Below are 22557 nucleotides of genomic sequence, written 5' to 3'. Positions count from 1 at the left end.
ATTTTTTCAAATACTTATGATCTGGCAATGCATAGAATGCAACCCACTCTGGCTCATTTAAAACTTTTTTAAGGTGAATTTCCTTTCCAGCATCAATTCCTCTTTTATATAAACTAAAAATCTGGGCACCATCCAGAACCTAGTCATGTCTCTGGAGACCTGTTTGGAGGACTTCGCCTCTGGTTTAAAATAATCAGTCTCCTGGAAGACCTGGGCTTGAAACAGAATCAGTATCTTACCAGCTGCCTCAACTTGGGCAATTCACTTACCCTTACTGAGCCTCCTTTTCCTCATCTACAAGAATACTAAGTATCTTTTTTAGCATTGTCATTAGTATCAAATGAATTTACAGTACTTTCAAAAGTATTTTTTCATGGGAAGACAATTAGAAACAGTGATATGGTACCACATGTGCCAAATATAATATATGTCCTCTTCCCAGCGTGGCACAAACTACCAGAATGACCTTGAGCAAATACTGTCACCTCTCTGCCACTTTTGTACATCTATAGAAAGATAGGACTAGAAAGCATTTCTTCTATTACATAGTTTGAACACACTTTGATTACGTATTCTAAAAATAATAATGCTGCCTCAAGCTCCAGGATGTCAGGGACTTTTGTTTTCTTCAGTGCTCTACCCCCAGTGCCTAGAAAATTCACTGACACATACTAAGTGCCCAATACATACCTGCTGAATGAATGAATGCAGAAAATAAAAAGCAAGCCTCTCTGTAACATAGTACTTCTAGATATGTCCAGATTTAAAAAGGGAGGGAGAGTTTAAGTTACTACCGTGAAGTGCGTGTGTGTGACGTGCATGCGCGTACACACACGGTCTCTCTCACATACTGTGGCTAAAGAGCACATGCTGAAGCCCAAATTCCAATGGTGTTTCCTGATTAAGGTGAATTACTCAAACAAAATCTAGGAAGAAAGTATCTCAGCATGTAATAATCAAGAGTTGTTTTTTTTTAAAGACCCTCCTGAAACCAAAAAAAAAAATCCTGATGATTATATTTTTTTAAATATTTAATTAACTTTATTTATTTATTTATTTATTTATTTATTTGAGAGCAAGTACGCATAGGCCTGCAGGCACACAAGCGGGGTGGAGGGAGGGTAGGAGGAACAAGCTGACTCAGTGCTTTGAGGGCGGATCCCCCTCAGCTCTATCTCTGGACCCTGAGATCAGGATCTGAGCCGAAATCAAGAGTCGGTCGCTTAACCCACCAAGGCACCCAGGCACCCCAATGATTGTACAGTATTATAAAATGACTCTAATATACTGCTAACATTACAGACTGGCAACTTAAGTAAAGAGTATTAGATGGAAATTGAGTCAAGGAGGATAATTTGCTGACTCTCACAAAACAGCAACCTTTATTCAGCTTTGGGCTGTTGAGGTCGTAGAAGGCTGCTGGTTCCAGCATTCTGAAACTTCCAAGTAAAAAGAAGCTGAAAATTCAGATTTTATACGAAATTCCTCAATCTTCAAGTGCTGGCAAGGAATTCAAATGGATATGCTGATATGGAAAAATAAACAAAAATCCTGTTGGATCTCTTGGTATAAGGAGAATAGAAAGGCAGTAAAAGTTCAAAGAAAGAATGTTTACTGAATGCCAACAACTGTGCCAAGTTCTCTCACTCCAAGTCTCTCAGTACCGCTTTTTAAATCTTTATGCAAAACTATAGCTCAGTAATTTGTGCTCCATTTTACATATTTTAAAACAATAAAGTAAGTTATTCTTCCAATACATGTTTGCTGAAGTTCTCTTATATGCCAGGACCTGAGCCAACTGATAGAAACACCGCAGAATGGTAACTATGAGATAGCTATAAGAAGTCCAGGAGCTGACAAGCGAAGAAAAAGTGATCACAGGAGCAATGATTGTTTCTAAGAAGTGTGTGGAACGTGTGCATGACTTTAAGGGATGGATGACAGTGTTTGTCTTAAATATTTCCCTAATTCCTAGGTGCAGATCTGGGGTAAATAAATAAAATATTCATTCCTAAGGTCTGAAGTTTGAAAAATGTTCTGAAAAGGAGAATATTCTTATTTATTTAGTATAATAAAGGCTTTCAGACTGGGGGAGCTCTGAGTCAGAGCAAATCAAGACAGCCTTACAAGAACAGTCTTCCAGGCAGCTATCAGATCAAATAATGACAATTCCCTGGGATCAAGTCTTTGAAGAATCTTATGTCCCACTCTGCCGCTCCAGTGCCTGCTAGGCTGCTGCTTTTTACCTTGACAGCAGGTTCTTTTGGTTTTTCAAGGCTACCTCACAGCTGAAGAGGCAGGAAAGGACATAAGGCACCTTAAAATGCTAAAGCTATTAAAATAAAAGAAAGAAAAAAGAAAATATCCAGTTCCAATAAATAATAAAAATTTTTAACCTAATTTAATCTTAAATTTTTTCTGAAATGCTAAATTTAGTGCTGCTGTTCTAACAATATTCCAACATTTTTCTTACATAAACGTTCCTTGTATTATTCCGAGACTGGTTAATTTCAGGAGTTCTGGAAAATTGATTCTGACAATGTTTGCCAGTTTTCTCATGGCTTTTATGGAGAAGAATTTTTGTAGAGGCCCTTACTCCACAAATTTTGATGGCATCACTTTTGCTCTATATTTAACCTAGAATTAGATTGCTTATCTGATCATAAATGGCACAGCCTACTAACAATGGAGTAATATATTAATGAATTCTTATTAGAATTAATTACACTTTGAACACTCATTTCTTTAAACTATAATTTTAAAATTTCCTTTATTTTGTATTTGAATGACAACACAAAATAAAACACCTATGTTCTGTACACATTGGACAAGTGTGGACAAATATATACTTGGGCAAATGCACATTCACTAAGTTTCTCTACCTTAACTTTTTTTCTTTAATATGTACATCAGGCATAACTATGTCAAAAGAAACATAACTCAAACATTGTAAGAATATTGAAAATGAAACTCATTGTTTAAAAAACTGAATAAGGGGCACCTGGATGGCTCAGTTGGTTAACAATCGGACTCTTGATTTCAGCTCAGGTCATAGTCTCAGGGTCATGGGACTGAGCCCTGTATGGGCTCTGCACTGAGTGTGGAGCCTGCTTAAGATTCTCTCTCTCCCTCTGCCTACCCCCCCACTCGTGTTCTCTCTCTCTCTCAAACATTAAAAACAATATATTAATTAATTAAAATTTTAAAAATTTTAAAAATTAAAAACTGAACAAAATCAACAGTATACTAACAATTATAATGAAAAGAAAAAGAAAGCATAGAGTTATTAGAATGAAAGAGCTCATTCTGGATATGAAGGGACTATGCTGTTATAAAGGAGACAGTTGTGTTTTATACAAAATTCATATATACAATTGAGTAGTATCCCCCAAAGTTTTAGCCTCAAAAGCAGATTTACCCTCAAAGACACACTCTGACAAACCTTTTCTGAATAACTTCTGGACAGAAAGAGAAGACACACAAACTAAATTCAAAGGGAATATGACATATTTTCTCAGGCTTTTAAGAAATTAACTTCAGCCTCACCTATCAGCTACCTTCCCAGAAAGGGCAATTTAAAATATTTACATAACAAATCATTTTTGGCATGTGAAAAAAATGCAGAGTACAAAATATAGCTAGATTCTCACAGATGGATATTAGCCAGCCATCTACTTGTATAGGGGTGATGATAGATGAAAGAAAGAAAATAATCTGAGATGAGGGGTGGGAGGAGGAGAACAGAAAGGAAAAACATAGGAGAGATAAAAGAGAGTCTAAGCGAATATACACCATTATGTTGGCACTGGCTATATCTGATTGGTAGTACATTTTTTCCTTTTGGCATATATTTTTGTCCTAATATCTTAACAATCTGCTAATCTACTTTATTTATAGTATATCTCTAAATGCAAACATAATTTTTTACAGCCAAAAATAAATACCATGCTAATGAAAGAAATCACACTGAGATTATCATGTTAGCATATAAATTATGAATTAGAACAATTAATACCATTTGTTTTACCTCCATAATAACTCTTGCTTGTAAAGGACTAAATAATGTACCTTATTTCTTCATCAAATGCAAAAAAAAAGTTTTAACTATTTGGGTTATGACAATATTAGATTACTTAATTACAGCAAAATTAACTTTGGAAGCCATATGAACTATTATTAGTGTGAATAATTTTCTAAATGAATTACATATATACACTATACTATAAAGTTTTAAATATTCAAATTGTTTAAATTATTTTCTCAAAATAGAGTATTGAAAAATACTATTTGTCCTTGCCACAAAATGGTTCTATAATGAATTTGGGTCGTTTGAGTCTGAAAATTACAAAATAGTTAAATATTAAAGTTATCTATAAATAAAAATCTCTCAAAATCTGAATTGTTTTTAATATAATAGTCAGGCAATACAGCTAATATTTTCCATGTAATATAATGATTTTATGTCAAAATATTTTACTTATATTCATTTTCCATCTGATAATATATATTTTTAATTGAGCAGAAGATAATGGAATACTTCTTAATGTAATCCATGTAGTAAGATTTTTAGTATTATACATTAATATGCATATTGTTTTAAAAATGGCTTACCTAATTATTACCCGAAATACTTTATTTTTAATGTACACCAGTAAAATAAATTACTAGCAAAAACAATTGCTGAGTATAAAAATCTTCCAATGAAGCACCTTTCTGAAAGTTTTCACTGAAGAAAAATTCAAAAATTGAAAGAAAACCGTTGACTGATTACTGACTTGATAGTCTGAGAAACTTTTAATCTCAGTAAAATTTAAAGGAATTTCTGATATTATTTTCATTCCCTAATGTAGTGAATAAAACACAAAATGAATTGTGTTTGACACTAGCCATTGACATGTTAACTTTTATTTCTTATTCAATATAAGCAGAATAATAGGAAATCAAAATATGTTTAGTGAATTTTCATGTGTGACATTTAACATGATGTCTTCTCAGATAGCTTAAGTTGTAGGGAAAATATCAAAAAGGCTTACCCCATTTTTTGGAAAAGCAATCCATCCCAAGTCCCCCATGACAGTACGTGAATCCAATAAATTCACTGAAAGAAAAAGAACACAAAACTGAGTCAAAGGTATTAAAAAAGTATCACTATTTCCATGGTGTTATTAAAGTGCATATTTCTTATATAACTGAAATTAAATTAAGGATTCATCATGAATATGAGAGTTATAAGTTAATGAAAACATTATTTGGATGCACAAGAACAAGTGATTTGGAATAAACATTTGGAGAACAATTACAGAAAAAATACATAAACAAGTCATTATTCTAAGTACTCTTTTTTGTCAAACAAGAATAAAGGAAAATAATTAGTAAAAAGAAAAAGAAAAAAAAAGAAAGTCCATAGAAAACTCTAAGGACTATGCCACTCCTTTAAAGCCTCTCAATGTGGGGAATAAGCTGCCACAAATTTGTGACTAAACATATTGTATTTTCTTCTGGAAAGCTACTATGAAACAATTAACAAATATTTAAACAGAAATAAGCTATCCCCAAATTTGCAAGATTTTTTTGTGAAATTAACTGAAATCTGTAATCCAAATTATAAAAGTTAAATTAAGAAATAAATCTACACACCCATAACTAAGCCAAGATAATTACAGCAGCTCTCAGGGTTGTTGCTAGAGTTAAGTGTCCACCGCATTCCCAAAAATATCTTCTACTTACAAATAACCATAGTCTACAATGTGCTTCTTATAGAACTATCAGCCACATTTTTGAAATGCAGACCTCAATTATGGCTGGTTATACTAAAATATTTGGAACTCCCAGAATGCAAGTCTGAATATCATTATTACAAAAGGAAGCCATGAAAGAGTGTGTACACACACATGCACCAACAGTCATACACACACAGAGTGTTTATACTTGACAGGTTTATCTAATGTTCTCCCCCCCGCCCGCCACCGGCCAAATTAAACTAGCTTACAGGATGCTGAGTAGTCAAACTGCTTCAGACCGGGGTCACAGATGATCATCTTTCCAGCCTATTATACCTATGTCAAGTGATCTACCTGGCCCACCAGGCAGCTGAACCACTTTGAATGAGCATGGCATATGGACCCAAAAGAGAAACAACTGGGTTATCCTTAGTCAAAGGTACTGAATCTTCCTTATACTGCATTCAAGAACCACTACCTTGAAATGCTACCAATTCTAAAAAAAAAAAAAAAAAAAAAATTCTATCTGTAAGTGTGTAAGTGAGAAGCTGGAATACTAAAGTAGTAACAGCTGATAAGCTGAGAAATGTGTTACAATACTCCTATAAGAAAATATAAGATAAAATTATTACAACCAAGGACATTAGGATCGTAATTGAAATAAAAATTTTCTATGCTATAGAAATTATGTGCATGTAAGCCTTATTATCCATGGTTTTATTTCATATAGCACATGTAAACATATATATCTTATACACTAAGTTAACAGTCTATAATAATACTAGTTATATAAAGATAAAAGTTTAAAAGTTTTAGAAAACACAGAAATATACTCAATACCATATATATATGGCAACCTTCTATGATGTGTGTGTATTCAGTATACTTGCCTACTTCTCTCATTAGGTTCTGAGCTCTTTAACTCTAAAAATTCATGCCTATAGAATGTTTTTGTATCATCCTTAGCCTACACATATCAGAGTGGCTTTACAGAATAATAAAATAAATAATTTTTTGGATTATTCTTTTTTAGAAGAAATTGGCCTAGCTGAAAAACTACTGTTTAAAACAGCAAAAACAGAAAACAAACCAAAACTGTTCCACTACCCACTGACCTTGTAAATGCACCAGTCATCCCACTAAATCTGATTTTTTAGTTAGATCCAAACTCTTTTTACTCTATTGTTGGCTTTTCTAGTTTCCATGGGAATAAAGCTGCATTAAACTTAAATGTCCTTGTCCTCATTTTAGTTTTTCTGGGACACTAAGGGCTATGTCTAGACATGACTAAATACCATGGGAGTGCAGAACCTAAATCGTTATGTTTATTCATCCTTATGATTCATTTGATTCACCTTTGATATTGAGCTGCAGCCTATCTGTGCAGACCTGATAAAGTAGAACAAATCGGCAAACTAAAGGCCTTCTACTCTGATGGCAGTCAAACTGAACTTAATCCTGTAGTGGCAAACTGAGGTGAATAGGAATTCTAGGAATTCGTAACTAGCCTGCCATAAGAAACACAACATTCCTTGTAGACCTCTTAGTAACATGTGGATCTTCAAATATTCATTATTACCAACAGAATTCCAGATGTCTTTCTAAAATTTAGTTACCCTCATTTGAATTAACTTACAAAATTACTATTCTTAACTCTTTTTTGGCTTAAAATACATATATGTATGTGAAATTAAACAAATGAATTCAAAATACTAGCTTGGCTGTTAATACATTAATTGGGAATTTTCAATATCAGCATACATTACTAAATACATGAAAATTCCCATAACAGAAATGTACATTATCTTTGTTACGATGAGCTTATCAAAAGTTTTTCTTCAAAGAAATAGATTAGGAGGTTTATAAGATGTACACATATGTCACTTCCCACTACTGTCTAAAATTGTTTTTGTTTTGGAAACAGATGCTTTCATAAAATTCACAATGCAAAGAAGATACTTATACATATGATTACTAAATTAGAAATTGGAAAAAAAAGAGTAAAATTAGATGTTTCAAGCAATTATTTGCAGATTACTATATTATAATTTTGTTCATATAATTCAGAGAAAATTGGAATTTGATACCGCAGGGAAAAAAATTATAGTTAGATAGGCAGATAGATAGATAGATAGATATAAATAGATAGAGATATTTACATAGAGACAGAAATAGAGATATATATGATATATAGATGTATAGATACAGAGACATAGAGAGTGTTAGCTTTCTTATACCCCCAAGTTTTGCACATGCTGCTTTAGCTGTCTCAAAAGTCCTTTGCCCCTTTTGAATTACTAACTTCATTTGTACAACAAAACATATTTCAGGAACTGTTACCTCTAGGAAACCATCTCTATTCCCTTTCTTAAATCTAGATAAAGTATTATTATTGAATATTCTATTAGCACCCAATTATTATCTCCAAAACACTGAATATACAGAATTGTACTGTTCCCTTAAAAGAATACCATGTTTGACTCGTGCCTATGAACCTAGCCTGCACGCAGAAGAGTTGAATAGCTGTTTGTCTTATTAATGAATCATTTGGTCAGTGGGCAGATCAGGAGGGTGTGTCTGAATCAACATATGCCAGTGGTTCTCAACATGGGCATCTGATAATGTCTGGAGACATTTCTGATTGTAAAAAATGGAGGGTGGGAGGAGTATTTGCTACTGGCTTCTCATGGGAAGAAACTAAGTATGCAGCTAATTATCTCTCAATGCACAGCAAAACTTGCCCCGCCCCCAGTAAAGAATTATCTGGCTTAAATTTCACAAATGCCAAAATTAAGAAAGCCTGGTATACCCCTATTATGCTACCAGAAAACCTCTACTTTCACATACTTTGTGCAGCACAGCAGAAGCATGGTTTTCATTAGAAGTTAGCATATGTGGAGGCATTCCTTATAAATTAAAATACTACTATTTAAGGAAATAAGAGTAATAAAAATTGAAATCGTATGTAGTGGGAAATACATTATTCTTATTACCCAACACCCTTAAATTATTGTTCATATAACTAATAACTGTTATTATAAGTGTTCGTATTTATGCTCTAATAATTTCTCCACATTCATGATGGCATCCATGAAAAAACACTACGACACTGATATTATTAATGCCCCCATTTCTTCCACTACTTAAGATAGTAACATAAAAACCAGAAGTTTAAACATAGGGTATACATAAATGGGAATTTTCAGAAGTTCATTACCCAATTTCATTACCGAATTTATTAAAAGGGGAGATGGGCAGTAATGGAGCACAGTCACTAAGTATCTTCTGTGAAACAATTACAGTAATTAAATTGTTCTGAACAGTATATATGCTTGTTGTAAATTGCAATGAATACACAATAAATATTGATCTTCATTGTACAACTTAATTAAAACTTGTCTGGGAGAAGCCACTAATGAATATAATTAGAGGGAATGTTTGATACCACAGTTACTCTGGAAGACATTAATTAGATATCAGAAATTTTATGGAAAATGTTTTTATTCTATTATTTGTATTTTAAAATAAAGTCACACTATTAAATTGAAAGACAGCCTTCAAGGTCATTTCCCTCAGACATTTTATAATTACAATGAAGATGGGCATATTGGTTGGTATTCTCATCAGTAATTAAGAAGACTGATTCTCCAGGAGAAATAACTCTTCAGAGGTCAATGAGTATATAGTCTATTACAGATTCCTAAAGTTAATATAGGAAAAAAAAAAGATTCACTAACACAGGAACTTTTTATTAAGTAAAAATAAGTTAAATGTCTATCCAACCAAATAACAGATTATAATTGAAACTAATTCAAACTAACCTGAAGTATACTTTAATTTTATTACTACACACTAATAATTTTAATGCTTTTTTGAACAAACAGAAAACCTTTTAAAAACTTACTTTCAGAAAAGTCAGAGAGTAGCTAACTCATTCTTTTGGTTAGGATTCAAGGGCAGGGGAAGGAAAGGATAGAATAAGTAAAATGTAATACGCATAAGAAGATTGCAAAGTTCTCAACTTCACACATTCTAACAATTAAAGATTAATTTGAGTTAATAATTCAAATATGTTCTTCAATGATTATAACTTTCAAATATTCATAACTTTCCGTGTATCATTTTGACTCCATATCTTCCTCCTTAACATCTTGCTAATATTAGTCATAAAAAGCAGAAACAAATTTATTAGATTCTCCAGAAAAATGATACATTGGGATGAAGGTGTTCTGAAACTTTTACAGAGTCAAAAGACAGCTCAAGGACACTCAGTCCCACCACCATTAGTTGGACAAGGCTATGAAACAATGTGTGATCTTCGATAACATGAAGGTAAAACAGAATGCCAGTGGCATATTTGTACTCTTACTTCATTTCTATGATTTTCCCATGATCTTTATGTAAACAAACAAACACAACTGTAATGATAGTTGGACCTTCATCACAGTATGAAGAGAGAAAACTTTGGATTAGTAGCAAATAGGATGGCATTGTTTTTCTTTAAAGGCAGTGAATCAAAGTCCCATTGCATACAGTAGGATTTTGATAGATGCTTGCTTATTGATTTCCATTTAACAATATCAGAAAAGCTACTGGATTCAATTATAGCACACATTTTACTGATCTGTGGGAACAAACCCCAGATGTACAGCTGTCCAGCCTCTCTCCATGGTCCCAATCAGCACAGATGTGATTTCTTGCTTCCAGGCTAAATTTTACAATTTGACAACTGCTGCAGGGAACAAAAAACAGTTGACAATATGAGTGCAGGGAAAGAGTACATGTGTTTCCCATTGGAAAACTAAATTTGTAAATTTGGTAAAAATTATGTTAAAAGTTTAGGAGTGTTACGTAGATTTTTGACACCCCTCTACTTGAAGGCAAAAATCCATAACCAACAGTATTTCTGTAGACAATGAATGTGAGAATTTTTTTTTCAATTCTGAGCAACCCATGGGCATAACCTCTTTCAGGAAAAAAAAAAAGAGAGAGAGAGAGAGAAAGAAAGAATATGGAAAAAGAAAAGGAATTTATTCAGTGGGTACTATGTGTCAGATGTTCTATCAGGTTAACTTATATATATTCCTTCATTTAATCTTCCTAACAGACCTATAGGCTCAATAAGAACACTAATGGGGTGCCTGGGTGGCTCAGTGGGTTAAGTGTCCACCTTCTGCTCTGGTCATGATCTCAGGGTCCTGGGACAGAGCCCTGCATCGGGATCCCTGCTCAGTGGGGACTCTGCTTCTCCCTCTGCCTCTCCCCTACTGCCAGCCTGTTCATGCTTGCTCTCTCTCTCTAATAAATAAATAAACTCTTAAAAAAAAAAAGAACACTGATAATTTCAAGTCTCATTCAGAGACCAGCAGGGAAATCAAGGAAGGAAGAAAACATGAAGCAATACTTGAAGTCTTTATGACAAACCACAAGCCACTCCTATGGCTTCCTACAATTAAGTCCCTTACCTAGAGACTGGATATAAGATACCTTGATTACAACCAGTTATCTCTCTGGACAGCCAAAGGCCATTATCTAAACCCTGATTATGAATGAATTTACTTTGTACATGAACTATGGCTGCTGAACACTACTTGAGAAAAAAATATCATAATCAATAATATAAATAAATATATAATATATTATAAATTAACAGTGACCTCAAATGGGCCATCAACATTACCTAATACATCTACTCTTTGGGAAATCAGTTCTCTCATAAATTAACCACAAAATATTCTGTGAAATTTTAGTTAAAATGTTAAAAATAAACCTCATATTCTCTTCCAGCTAATGCCCTCTTCTAAATTCTAATTATTTAATGAGTTGTCAACATTCCTATTATTTTTTCATATCCTCTTCATTCTTCACTTAACCCACTGCAATTTGGATTCAAACCCACTATTTTACCAAAACTTCCCTTACCAAGCTGATTTGTGATAATCATGTAGCTCTGAGCTCCTAATTTGGCAGTATTTGGCCATGCCCCCTGGACAAACTCTCTCATCTTTTATCTTCAATGACAACATATTTGTGTGATTTTCTTCTACTTCTCTGGCTATTATTTCCATTATACGCTACTTTTCCTGTACCAACCTTCAAACCTTGACTTTGATTAATACTCTATTTTTGTAGACCAATTTCACTTCTCACTCTATACCAGTGAATCTTGACTAGGACTTAACATAGGAATAAAAATAAAAGAAGAAGAAGCTTTTTGAAAGAACAAGTGTCTTGGCACCAGTCCATACATACTGAATTAGACTATTTAGAATGGAAAATGGTTTTTTATTGGTTTCTTGCTTGCTTTAAAATATCAGCATATGTCCTTACATTAGGCCCCCTATAGAGGGGCTCATGAATTTCTGTCTTCAGAAATTAACATCTGTAGATGTTAATAACCCCCACAAATCCATATATTTTGTCTATTTCTCTCTCCTGAAATTGCAATCAATTTATAAAACTATTTACCGGTTTTTGACACATTCATGATATGCAGTCATCTCCCAGATGAACAAGTATCTTCCCTGCACAAGAAAAACAAACATCTCTTCCTGTGTTCCCTATTTGAGTGAATGCAATGCCATAAACTACTTGTTCTATCCAGAAATCAGTGAGTCATCTTTGTTTTCTTTCCCCTTTACTTGCACACTGAATCACTCTAACTATATCCTGTATCAAACTCTCTGAACTGGTTGTTGTGTTTCATTCTACAACATAACCAATCCAGCCAAATTCTCACCATAATTTTTCACTTGAAAAGCATCTTAACTGGTTTCTCAGTAGAAAGGCATGATCCTTGACAATGTCTTCAAAAAACTGCATTCAGAAAGATCTTTCTAAGCAACCAATATGATCATGTCACTCCCCTAGTTCAAATCTTATAGTTATGTTTCATTTTTAAATATAAGTCCTTCCAGGATTGGCCTTCATTTTCCTCTCCAGTTTCATTCAGGCTTTTCCTTCCTTCCTTGTCCAGAATTTGGCAATACTGAACTTATTTTCAGTTCCATTATGTGGTCTCACTATTGATTCAGTTCTGTCCATTGAGCTGTGAAGGTGATCTGAAGGGAAGGGAGTTTTTGAGAAGAAAATATTAGAAAAGGAAACTCCTGGCTGCTTTGAAAGCTGTTGGGTATGGGTGTATTTCCTGGAACTGATGCAGCCATCTAGAGAAAATAAGGAGAATCAGCAGAGAGCAAAACCTACAGATTAAGGTTGGCAGAGTGAAGGGATGGGAAGTATCTGGTTCCAAATTATATCATAGAGTAGCTAATCCATCTAAATTTGAAACTTGCTTCTCTTAGGACTTTCTGTTATGTCAGAAAAAAAAATCAATTCTGTTGCTTAATCCACTGAGGAAGTGATTTGCTGTTATTTACAGAGGAAGACATTCTTACTGATACAATTGCTAAGCAGCAGAATTTGAAGGCAAACTCCCGTCTCTTTTATTCCAGATTCTGCTCTCCTACCATCATGCCTTGAGACTTCTAATATTCTATTATTAACAGAATTCCAATAACATTCCCAAATGAGTTACTTAAACTCAGATTATTTATATTTGAAGTGATATCTAAAATGACCTTTGTTGGGGTGCTTGGGTGGCTCATAGGAGTCCGAATTTTGATTTCAGCTCAGCTCATGATCTCAGGGCCCAGGTATGGAGCTTGTGTCAGGCTCCCCGCTGTGGATGGAGCTTACTTGGGGTTCTCTCTGCCCCTATCTCTCCCTCTCTAAAAAAAGTGTTGCCCCTTTCAATCTTAATATATTATGCTTAGTTATCAACTATGTAGAACAACTGTTGTCTTTAATTGTTTCAAAATTCTTTCATCTCTGCTCATTATGTTATTTTTATTTATTTTTGTTCATTTTGTTTCAAAATATTTTTCATCATCATAAAGAGTTTTAGCCGCTGCTCTTTGAATTAAGCAGTAGAATTTCATACTATGAAGCATAAAACTCTGAAAGCAAAATTATTAATATACTCTAAAATTGGCAAGGAGGATTTCAGAATTAGTATCCATTGGTTATTCCAAGTTTTTAAGCAATGGTAATACTGAAATCCACTGACAGCTAAATTATGACTAATGAGCAGTCTGCTACATTCACAGGACACATGGCATGAAAAGAGCAAAGCCATATGGTTTTCAGCACCTACCTTGTCAGGTGTGGCAACCAAACTTGTCAAATTTTACATATTGTTTTTATTCTAAAGAGAAAAGTCAATATTAATGACACAACAGGCTTGAAAATCATCATATCACAGAATACACTCATTTAATAGCTGCTCAGCTCCACACCACACTGTATATACAAGAAGTTATTCCTTACAGAATAGTGTAAATCTTCAACACTTGAAATAAATGTACTTATTCACAACTCATTTTTTGAATGGTTCACTGCACAGAGAATATTCATTAATTCTATGATTCTGGTTTGCTACTATGTAAGCTTACAGAAATGATTTTACTTTGAAGGACTCAATTTTTATATCTGTAATATCAGTGATTGAAACTAATAAAATTATATGTGTCTGTGTTTAATATATGTTATATCACTTAGACTTTACAATGATCCTTTGGTATGCTTTTCCCCATTTTTCAGATAAGGAAATTGAAGTTGAGGAAAGTTAAATAGGGCAGTGGTCCAAGGTCCCAGAGCTAATAAGCACATAGGTGGAATATAAATCCAAGTCTTATCTAACTCCAAAGCTCTTTCTTTTGTTTCTATATCACACTTGCCCAATGTTGGACTTGCCACATCCAAAGATTTACTCCTTTGAAACTCTTAACTCCTATATCTCAATAAGTTTTATTAAATCAATGAATTGTGAATAGTATGTTACAGAAGCCAGCATCTACCATAAAATTCTAATAGTACTGTATATAAGATGGAAATCTTCAGAAATATTAACCTAAACAGAAAAGACATTAGTTTTTCCCGGGTAACTCAAAGTTTAGTATCAAATTTCCAACAAGTTTCAAGTAAGTTACAAGTTTAGTATCAAATCGCCAAAGATTCAATTAAGTTACAAGATCCTTGAAAGCGAAAGGGTAAGCAACAAAATAATTATGAACCCTCTTTTCTTAATTTTTAATTTTATTATTCATTATGCTTCACACATGTTAATTGGGGGCAAAACAGGGCATATATTTGTTCAAATATACTTTGTTCTTAGATGTCAAAAAGCACATAAAAATAGAATGGAAAATATATGCTAAGCTGATTCTTTGTTTTTGTTTTTTTTTAAAAGATTTTATTTATTTATTTGACAGAGATAGAGACAGCCAGCGAGAGAGGGAACACAAGCAGGGGGAGTGGGAGAGGAAGAAGCAGGCTCTTAGCGGAGGAGCCTGATGTGGGGCTCGATCCCATAAAGCCAGGATCACGCCCTGAGCAGAAGGCAGACGCTTAACCGCTGTGCCACCCAGGCGCCCCTGATTCTTTGTTTTGAATGCATCCTTACCCCAGTCCCTAATTATCCCTAATGCTTGAATGAAATACCACAAACAGCAAAACAATCTATATAATCATTAGCTTTCAAGCCTTCAAGGTAGGATAAATGATGATTGGATTTGAACATGAACTAAAACAGAAACTTGTACAAATTCACAGTATGCATTTTAAGGTGATGGCATTTCCAAAAAAACTGAGTGAAAAAACTGAGTAGCCCAGCAGCTCTTTTTGTAAAATGAAAAGTGACCCAAATTCTTGCTGTCAACTTCAGTCATTATGCTTATGTCAGTCTTACAGCTTAATTAAAATTTAATGCTGATGTAAACCCTACATAACCATTCTTTATTATCTAAAATAGAAAAAATATATTACAAAAAATCTTCGGGTAATGATTTGTCATGAAAACCTAGTCAAAATGTACAGCAATACAGACTGAAGTAGGAACAAATCTTGTGGCCAATAATATTGTGGTTGAATATAAACATTTTAGTACCTAGCCATAGTTACCCATCTCATAATAGCTAGCAGCATTCATGATGACAGGAAAGTAATTTTTAAGTCAGTTTATTAAATACAATGAATTATATATCTTAGCAGATTATAAGATTGATGATCTCGTAGTAGTCATTTTTGTCTAGTTAGCCTGGAGCCTAAAGTCTATTTTTGGCCAAAATATAACCTCACTACTTAGCTATTTCTCCTTTTACAAAGTGTAGAAAGGAAAGTAAAGAAAGAAATAAAGTAAAAGTATTTTAAATTTTTCTGTGGTATTGTCAAAGATGCTTTTTATGCCTACTGAATATATAGATTCTTTCTCCTTCCTGGGTATCAGATTCTTACTGTGTTTGGAGTAGCAACATGTCTAGCACCATACAGTGGGTCATGACTGTCCTTAATCAATAACGATAATCATGTTTCTATGATCTTAGCCTTCTTTGGATCTGGTGGCCTTGTTACACAGGTCTCGTTAATAAGATATAAATAGAAATTCACCTGCCAGTTTCTGGGAAAGTTTTGTTGTCCTAGCTGAAGGAACAGTGCTGCTGGAATGATCCTTAGCTCTTCTCTTTTTCTTCTTGTTCTGAACTGGATGTGATGCTTGGAGATGCATCAGCCTTCTTGCAATCATGAGACAATAGACTTGAGAGTAAGGCCAAAAAAACCTGCAACGATTCCGATCCTGACATCATGAAGTCACTCAACCCAAATCAACAAACTTCTACCTTGAAATTTCTTTCCCAAATATTTAAAATACAAGCCCTCTACATCTTAAGTCACTGATGAACAGTTTTGTATTCTCTGCAACCTAATACAATCCTCTATGATAACGCATAAACAACTGAGGAAAAAGGCTCACTGCCTTAACTTCTATTCCAGTTCTGTGGAATATGGCACTATCAATGAATGAGGGTTCACTCATTCAACATGTATTTATTTAACATCTATTTAAGTACCAAGAACTGTTCTAGGCCCTGGGGATATATTAGTGAAGAAAACAGTATCTTGCTGACTGTTCAACTTTCCCATTGCTTGGTCCTGAGAGTAGACACTTGCTTGAGTACATATTACCTGAGAAATAATTCTTCTATGTCCCCTGAGTCAGACTCTTTTAGGGTATAATTATCTGAATTTGGTATTTATGAATATATATAAACACATTCAAAATGAGTGTAATATTTTTAAAAATGCAAAGGTTTTTTTTTTTTAATCATATACCTTGAGGATCAGTCCTGATATCAATGGCACTATCACTGAATATATAGCAAACCATACTTAGAATATTTTTTTTTGTTTTGCATTTTGGTATTTGCTTTTACAACTTTCTAACTTATATCTCTATCTTGTATTTCCTTATTGTGTATAGTGTTATCCAATTTATAGTATACATCATTGTTAGCCTTAGCACATTTTTATACTCTCCTTTTTGGGATTGATAATAAAAATACATTTATACAGCATTTTCTGAGTGTTAGTCATTTATGTGTGCCATCTATATCTTAGATATTCTTACTGTTTTTTAAAAGTGTGATATGTCCCTCATCAGCATTAGGATCACCTGCAGTCCTCTTTAGAAATGTAAATCGGGGCGCCTGGGTGGCACAGCGGTTAAGCATCTGCCTTCGGCTCAGGGCTTGATCCCGGCGTTATGGGATCGAGCCCCACATCAGGCTCCTGTGCTATGAGCCTGCTTCTTCCTCTCCCACTCCCCCTGCTTGTGTTCCCTCTCTCGCTGGCTGTCTCTATCTCTGTCAAGTAAATAAATAAAATCTTTAAAAAAAAAAAAAAAGAAATGTAAATCCATTGGCTCCTTTTAAAACCTACAGAATTAGGATATTAGGTGGAGCCCAGGAGACTGTGTCTTAGAAAATCCCCACTACCCAAGTGATTCTTATACTCAATTCGAGTCAGACAACATTAGAACTGGGCTATACTCTTTTCAATGTGGCAAAGCTACCTATAGTACAGTGGGATTGTTGTGGCAATATCAAATCATCGTAAGAGTCTGGAAAAGTTAACTCTTAATCTTTGTATTGATACCACTGCAGGCTGCCATCAGTCCTAGGCCACAGATCTCACTTTGTGTAGCTCTGTTCTAAGGGCTCTTTAATAGCAACAAAATTCAAAATATCTATGGATGCTCTACAGCTTCCTAGGTTCTAAACTTATAGATTTCCAAAGAACTTAGCTTAATGAATTTCATTTAGTGAGTCTAGGAGGGTCCAGACGTGGTATATTTAATAGTGTTTTGAGGTTGGTTGTAATGAGCACCTCTAGGTTAGGACACTAGATTTGAACACTTGGTTCAAAGTAAACTTTACCACATGGGGTACCTGGTTCACTTAGGTGGTTAAACAACAGACTCTTGATTTCAGCTCAGGTCATAATCTCAGAGTCCTGGGATCAAGTCCCGTGGCTAGCTCCACACTCAGCGGGAAGTTGGCTTGAGGATTCTCTCCCTCTCCCTGTGCCCCGCCCACTGCTTATACCCTCTCTCTCTCTCTCTCTCAAAAATATAAATAAATCTTCAAAGTAAAAATTACCACATATTATAATTTTTTAGCTAGACTGTCAGAAAGCTACAAGTCAATCATAGTATACTGATCTTCTATGCAACATTCCCTTTATATTTTAACATAGCAGTTTTCACACTCAATACATGATGTCTGTTGCTCTAAAGAGATATTTCAGAGGCACAAACAGATGAAGGCAGGGAGAAGTAAAAACACAGCCAGGAAACCTAACAACTCTGTTATCTGTTTCATATATTGAGCTTCCATAGTGATTTTTGAATGACTTTCTGCTTCTTTAAAAAAAGAGAGAGAGAGTTTGAAAACCACTACTAATATTATGTCCTTGACTTTCAACAATGACTTATATTAAACACGTATTAAATGCAAATCAGTTCTGTGTATTTTGAAAAATTGTTAAGACTATTATTCATGCCATGCTCAATACCCCAAACACAAATACCACTGTAACCAGCTTCTCTGAAATCCCAAAGTCAGGGAAAAAAATGTTTTTTCCTGATATAAACTGAGAGGGTTCTTATCAGGAAATGATAACTATATAACAGAAAGCTTACACATAAATATTTCTATCCAATTGCTTTATCATTGATGGTAGTGAGTTTCTTGATAGAAGATTTCCATGTTTCTATATACATTGCCTAATTTGTATTGTTCTTATATTAATTGATTTTCTTATAAACATGTGATTTTTGAAATAAAACATGACTCCTTCCTTGAAAAACTGTATGCATAAATAAAGTGTAAATCATAATACTAAGTACATTTACATGAATATAATCTCTAGCATAATGGGTATAACCAAGAGTTTCAGAATCGAACACACCTGGTTCCTATCTTGTCAGTTTATTTTGTGTGTGACCGAATGCATGTTACTTAATTTCCCCCAAACCCAATCTCCCACTAATAAACTGGAATAATAATATCCATTTCACAGGGCTGTTGTGAGAATTAGAGATCATGTGGTAATAGTCTTCACAGCAATTACCATTATTATCCCTCCCATCTAGAGAAAGATTCACTTGGAAGGATTCTTGGCTCAGTAGAATACAACATTAACCCACTGATATATATATATATTTTTAAAGATTTTATTTATTTATTTGACAGAGACAGCCAGAGAGAGAGGGAACAAAAGCAGGGGGAGTGGAAGAGGGAGAAGCAGGCTCCTAGTGGAGGAGCCTGATGTGGGGCTCGATCCCAGAACGCTGGGATCACACCCTGAGCCAAAGGCAGATGCTTAATGACCGTGCCACCCAGGCGCCCCAACCCCCTGATATTTCTGATATATTTGCTACAATTTTTAGAATAAATAAAAATATGTTCAAAAGGGATAGTTCCTTAAATATACTAACTAGTTACTGGTTAGAATTAAATACAATAACCAAACACTAACTGAACTCTACTTAAAAAAGCCATTCTGGGCATTGATTTTGTATCCTGCCACCTTACTGAATTGTTCTATAACTTCTAATAGTTTGGGAGTGGATTCCTTTGGGTTTTCCATATAGAGTATCATGTCATCTGCAAAGAGAGACAGTTTGACTTCTTCTTTGCCGATTTGGATACCTTTGATCCCTTTTTGTCTTCTGATTGCTGTTGCAAGGACTTCTAGTACTATGTTGAATAATAGTGGCGAGAGTGGGCATCCTTGTCGTGTTCCTGATCTTAAGGGAAAGGCTTCCAGCTTTTCCCCATTGAGAATAATGCTTGCAGTAGGCTTTTCATAGATGGCTTTTATGAGATTGAGAAATGTACCCTCTATTCCTACACTCTGAAGGGTTTTAATCAGGAAAGGATGCTGTATTTTGTCAAATGCTTTTTCTGCATCAATTGAGAGGATCATATGGTTCTTGAGTCTTTTCTTGTTGATATGATGTATCACATTGATTGATTTGCGAGTGTTGAACCATGCTTGCATCCCAGGTATGAATCCCACTTGGTCATGATGGATAATCCTTTTAATGTACTGTTGGATTCTATTAGCAAGGATCTTGTTGAGGATTTTGGCATCCATATTCATTAGAGAAATCGGTCTGTAATTCTCCTTTTTGAGGGGGTCTTTGCCTGGTTTGGGGATCAAGGTAATATTAGCCTCATAGAATGAGTTTGGTAGCTTTCCTTCTGTTTCTATTTTTTGAAATAGCTTTAGGAGAATAGGTATTATTTCTTCTTTGAATGTTTGGTAGAATTCCCCAGGAAAACCGTCTGGGCCTGGAGTTTTATTATTTGGAAGGTTGTTTATCACTGACTCAATTTCTTCATAGTTAATTGGCCTATTTAAGAAATCTATTTCTTCCTGTTTCAGTCTTGGTAGTTTATAGGTTTCCAGGAAGGCCTCCATCTCTTCCAGATTGTTTAGTTTTTTGGCATATAGCTGTTGATAAAAGTTTCTAATAATCCTTGCAATTTCAATGGTGCTGGTCGTGACCTCTCCCTTTTCAGTCATAATTTTAATAATCTCAGTCCTTTCTCTTTGTTTTTGGACAAGTTTTGCCAGTGGTCTATCAATTTTATGGATTCTCTCAAAGAACCAGCTTCTAGTCCTGTTGATCTGCTCTACTGTGGTTCTGGTCTCTAATTCATTGATTTCTGCTCTAATCTTGGTCAACTCCTTCCTTGTCAGTGGGTTAGGCCTGTCCCTCTGTTGCTGTTCCAGTTTCTTGAGGTGAGAATATAGAAACTGCATTTTAGATTTTTCTATTCTTTTGAGTGAGGCTTGGATGGCTATGTATTTCCCCCTTAGGACTGCCTTTGCAGTATCCCATAGGTTTTGGACCGTTGTGTATTCATTCTCGTTGGTCTCCATAAATTGTTTAATTTGTTTTTTGATTTCCTGGTTTATCGAGTCATTCTTGAGCAGGATGGTTCTTAGCCTCCAAGTGTTTGAGTTTCTTCCAGGTTTTTCCTTGTGGTTGAGTTCCAATTTCAGAGCGTTGTGGTCTGAGAATATGCAGGGGATAATTTCAATCTTTTGGTATTGGCTGAGACCTGTTTTGTGTCCCAGAGCATGATCTATTCTTGAGAATGTTCCATGGGCATTTGAATAGAATGAGTATTCTTTGGTTCTGGGGTGTAGTGTTCTATATATATCTATGAGGTCCAACTCGTCGAGTATGGCATTCAAAGCCTTTGATTCTTTGCTTAGTTTTTGCCAGGGTGTTCTGTCTATTTCTGATAGTGGGGTGTTGAGGTCCCCTACTATTACTGTGTTCTTATCTATATGTCTCTTTATTTTGGTTAAGAGTTGGCTTGTGTATCTTGCTGCTCCCCTGTTGGGGGCATATATATTAATAATTGTCATATCCACTTGTTGAATACTTCCTTTAAGAATAATATAGTGCCCTTCTGTATCTCTCTCTATGGCCTCTAGTTTAAAATCCAGTCTATCTGATATGAGAATTGCTACTCCAGCTTTCTTTTGAGGTCCATTTGCGTGGAAGATGGTACTCCATCCCCTTACTCTAAGTCTGAATGCATCTTTGGGTTCAAAATGAGTCTCTTGTAGACAGCAAATGGATGGGTCATGTCTTTTTATCCAATCTGCAACCCTGTGGCGTTTTATGGGAGAGTTTAAGCCATTTAGATTGATAGAGATTATTGACAGATATGATTTTAATGATGCCATTTCTCTTTAAAGTCTTTGTATCGGTTGTGACTTGCTGCTCTGTATCACTCTTGGGGCCTTTTTACCTTTATAGAGCCCCCCTTAATATCTCCTGTAGGGCTGGTTTCGTGGTTACGAAATTGGTTAATGATTGGCGATTTTGGAACGTCTTTATTTCTCCATCAATTCTGAATGACAGCTTTGCTGGATAAAGGATCCTTGGCTGCATGTTTTTCTCTGAAAGAGCTTTAAAAATGCCCCCCCAAGCCTTTCTCTCATTCCAGGTCTCTGTAGACAGGTCTGACGTAATCCTGATACCTTTGCCTTGGTACGTGAGAAATTTCTTTGCCCTGGCCGCTTTCAATACTGTATCCTTGGATCTAATATTTGCGAATTGCACTATGACATGCCGTGGCGTAGGTTTGTCCTGGTTGAGCTTGGATGGGGTCCTCTCTGCCTCTTGGACACGAATGCTTGTTTCCCTTGCTAGATTAGGGAAGTTTTCAGCTACAATTTGTTCAAATATCTCTTCTAGACCTCTGTTTTTCTCCACCCCTTCAGGGATGCCGATGATTCTGACATTGGATCGTTTCATAGAGTCAGTAATCTCCCGTAATCTACATTCGTGGGCGTGGATTTTTTTAAGACCAGCTTCTATTTTCGTTTTTTCTTCTACTAACCCATCCTCCAATTCGCTAACGCGTTCCTCTGCCTCGGTGACCCTGGCCGTCAGAGCCTCTAGTTTTGACTG

At 34.9% G+C, this 22557-nt stretch overlaps 1 protein-coding gene across 6 annotated transcripts in view; it reads right to left on the bottom strand.

Moving 5' to 3' along the window:
* EPHA5 (EPH receptor A5) overlaps positions 1-22557 on the bottom strand; it is a 349095-nt gene that overhangs the window by 306863 nt on the left and 19675 nt on the right. For 5 of the 6 annotated variants that reach the window (XM_011223454.3, XM_019798407.2, XM_019798404.2 and 2 more), the window contains exon 2: positions 5034-5098. The exons of the other annotated variant lie outside the window; for it this stretch is intronic. In XM_011223454.3, the coding sequence (XP_011221756.2) occupies positions 5034-5098 (65 nt within the window). The remainder of the gene's footprint in view (positions 1-5033; positions 5099-22557) is intronic. 6 annotated transcript variants of the gene reach the window in all.

The sequence above is a fragment of the Ailuropoda melanoleuca genome, chromosome 11 (genome assembly GCF_002007445.2).
Source record: "Ailuropoda melanoleuca isolate Jingjing chromosome 11, ASM200744v2, whole genome shotgun sequence".
Taxonomy (NCBI): Eukaryota; Metazoa; Chordata; class Mammalia; order Carnivora; family Ursidae; genus Ailuropoda; species Ailuropoda melanoleuca.
Note: the sequence above shows the minus strand (reverse complement) of the source record. Positions and strands in the feature narration are given on the sequence as shown.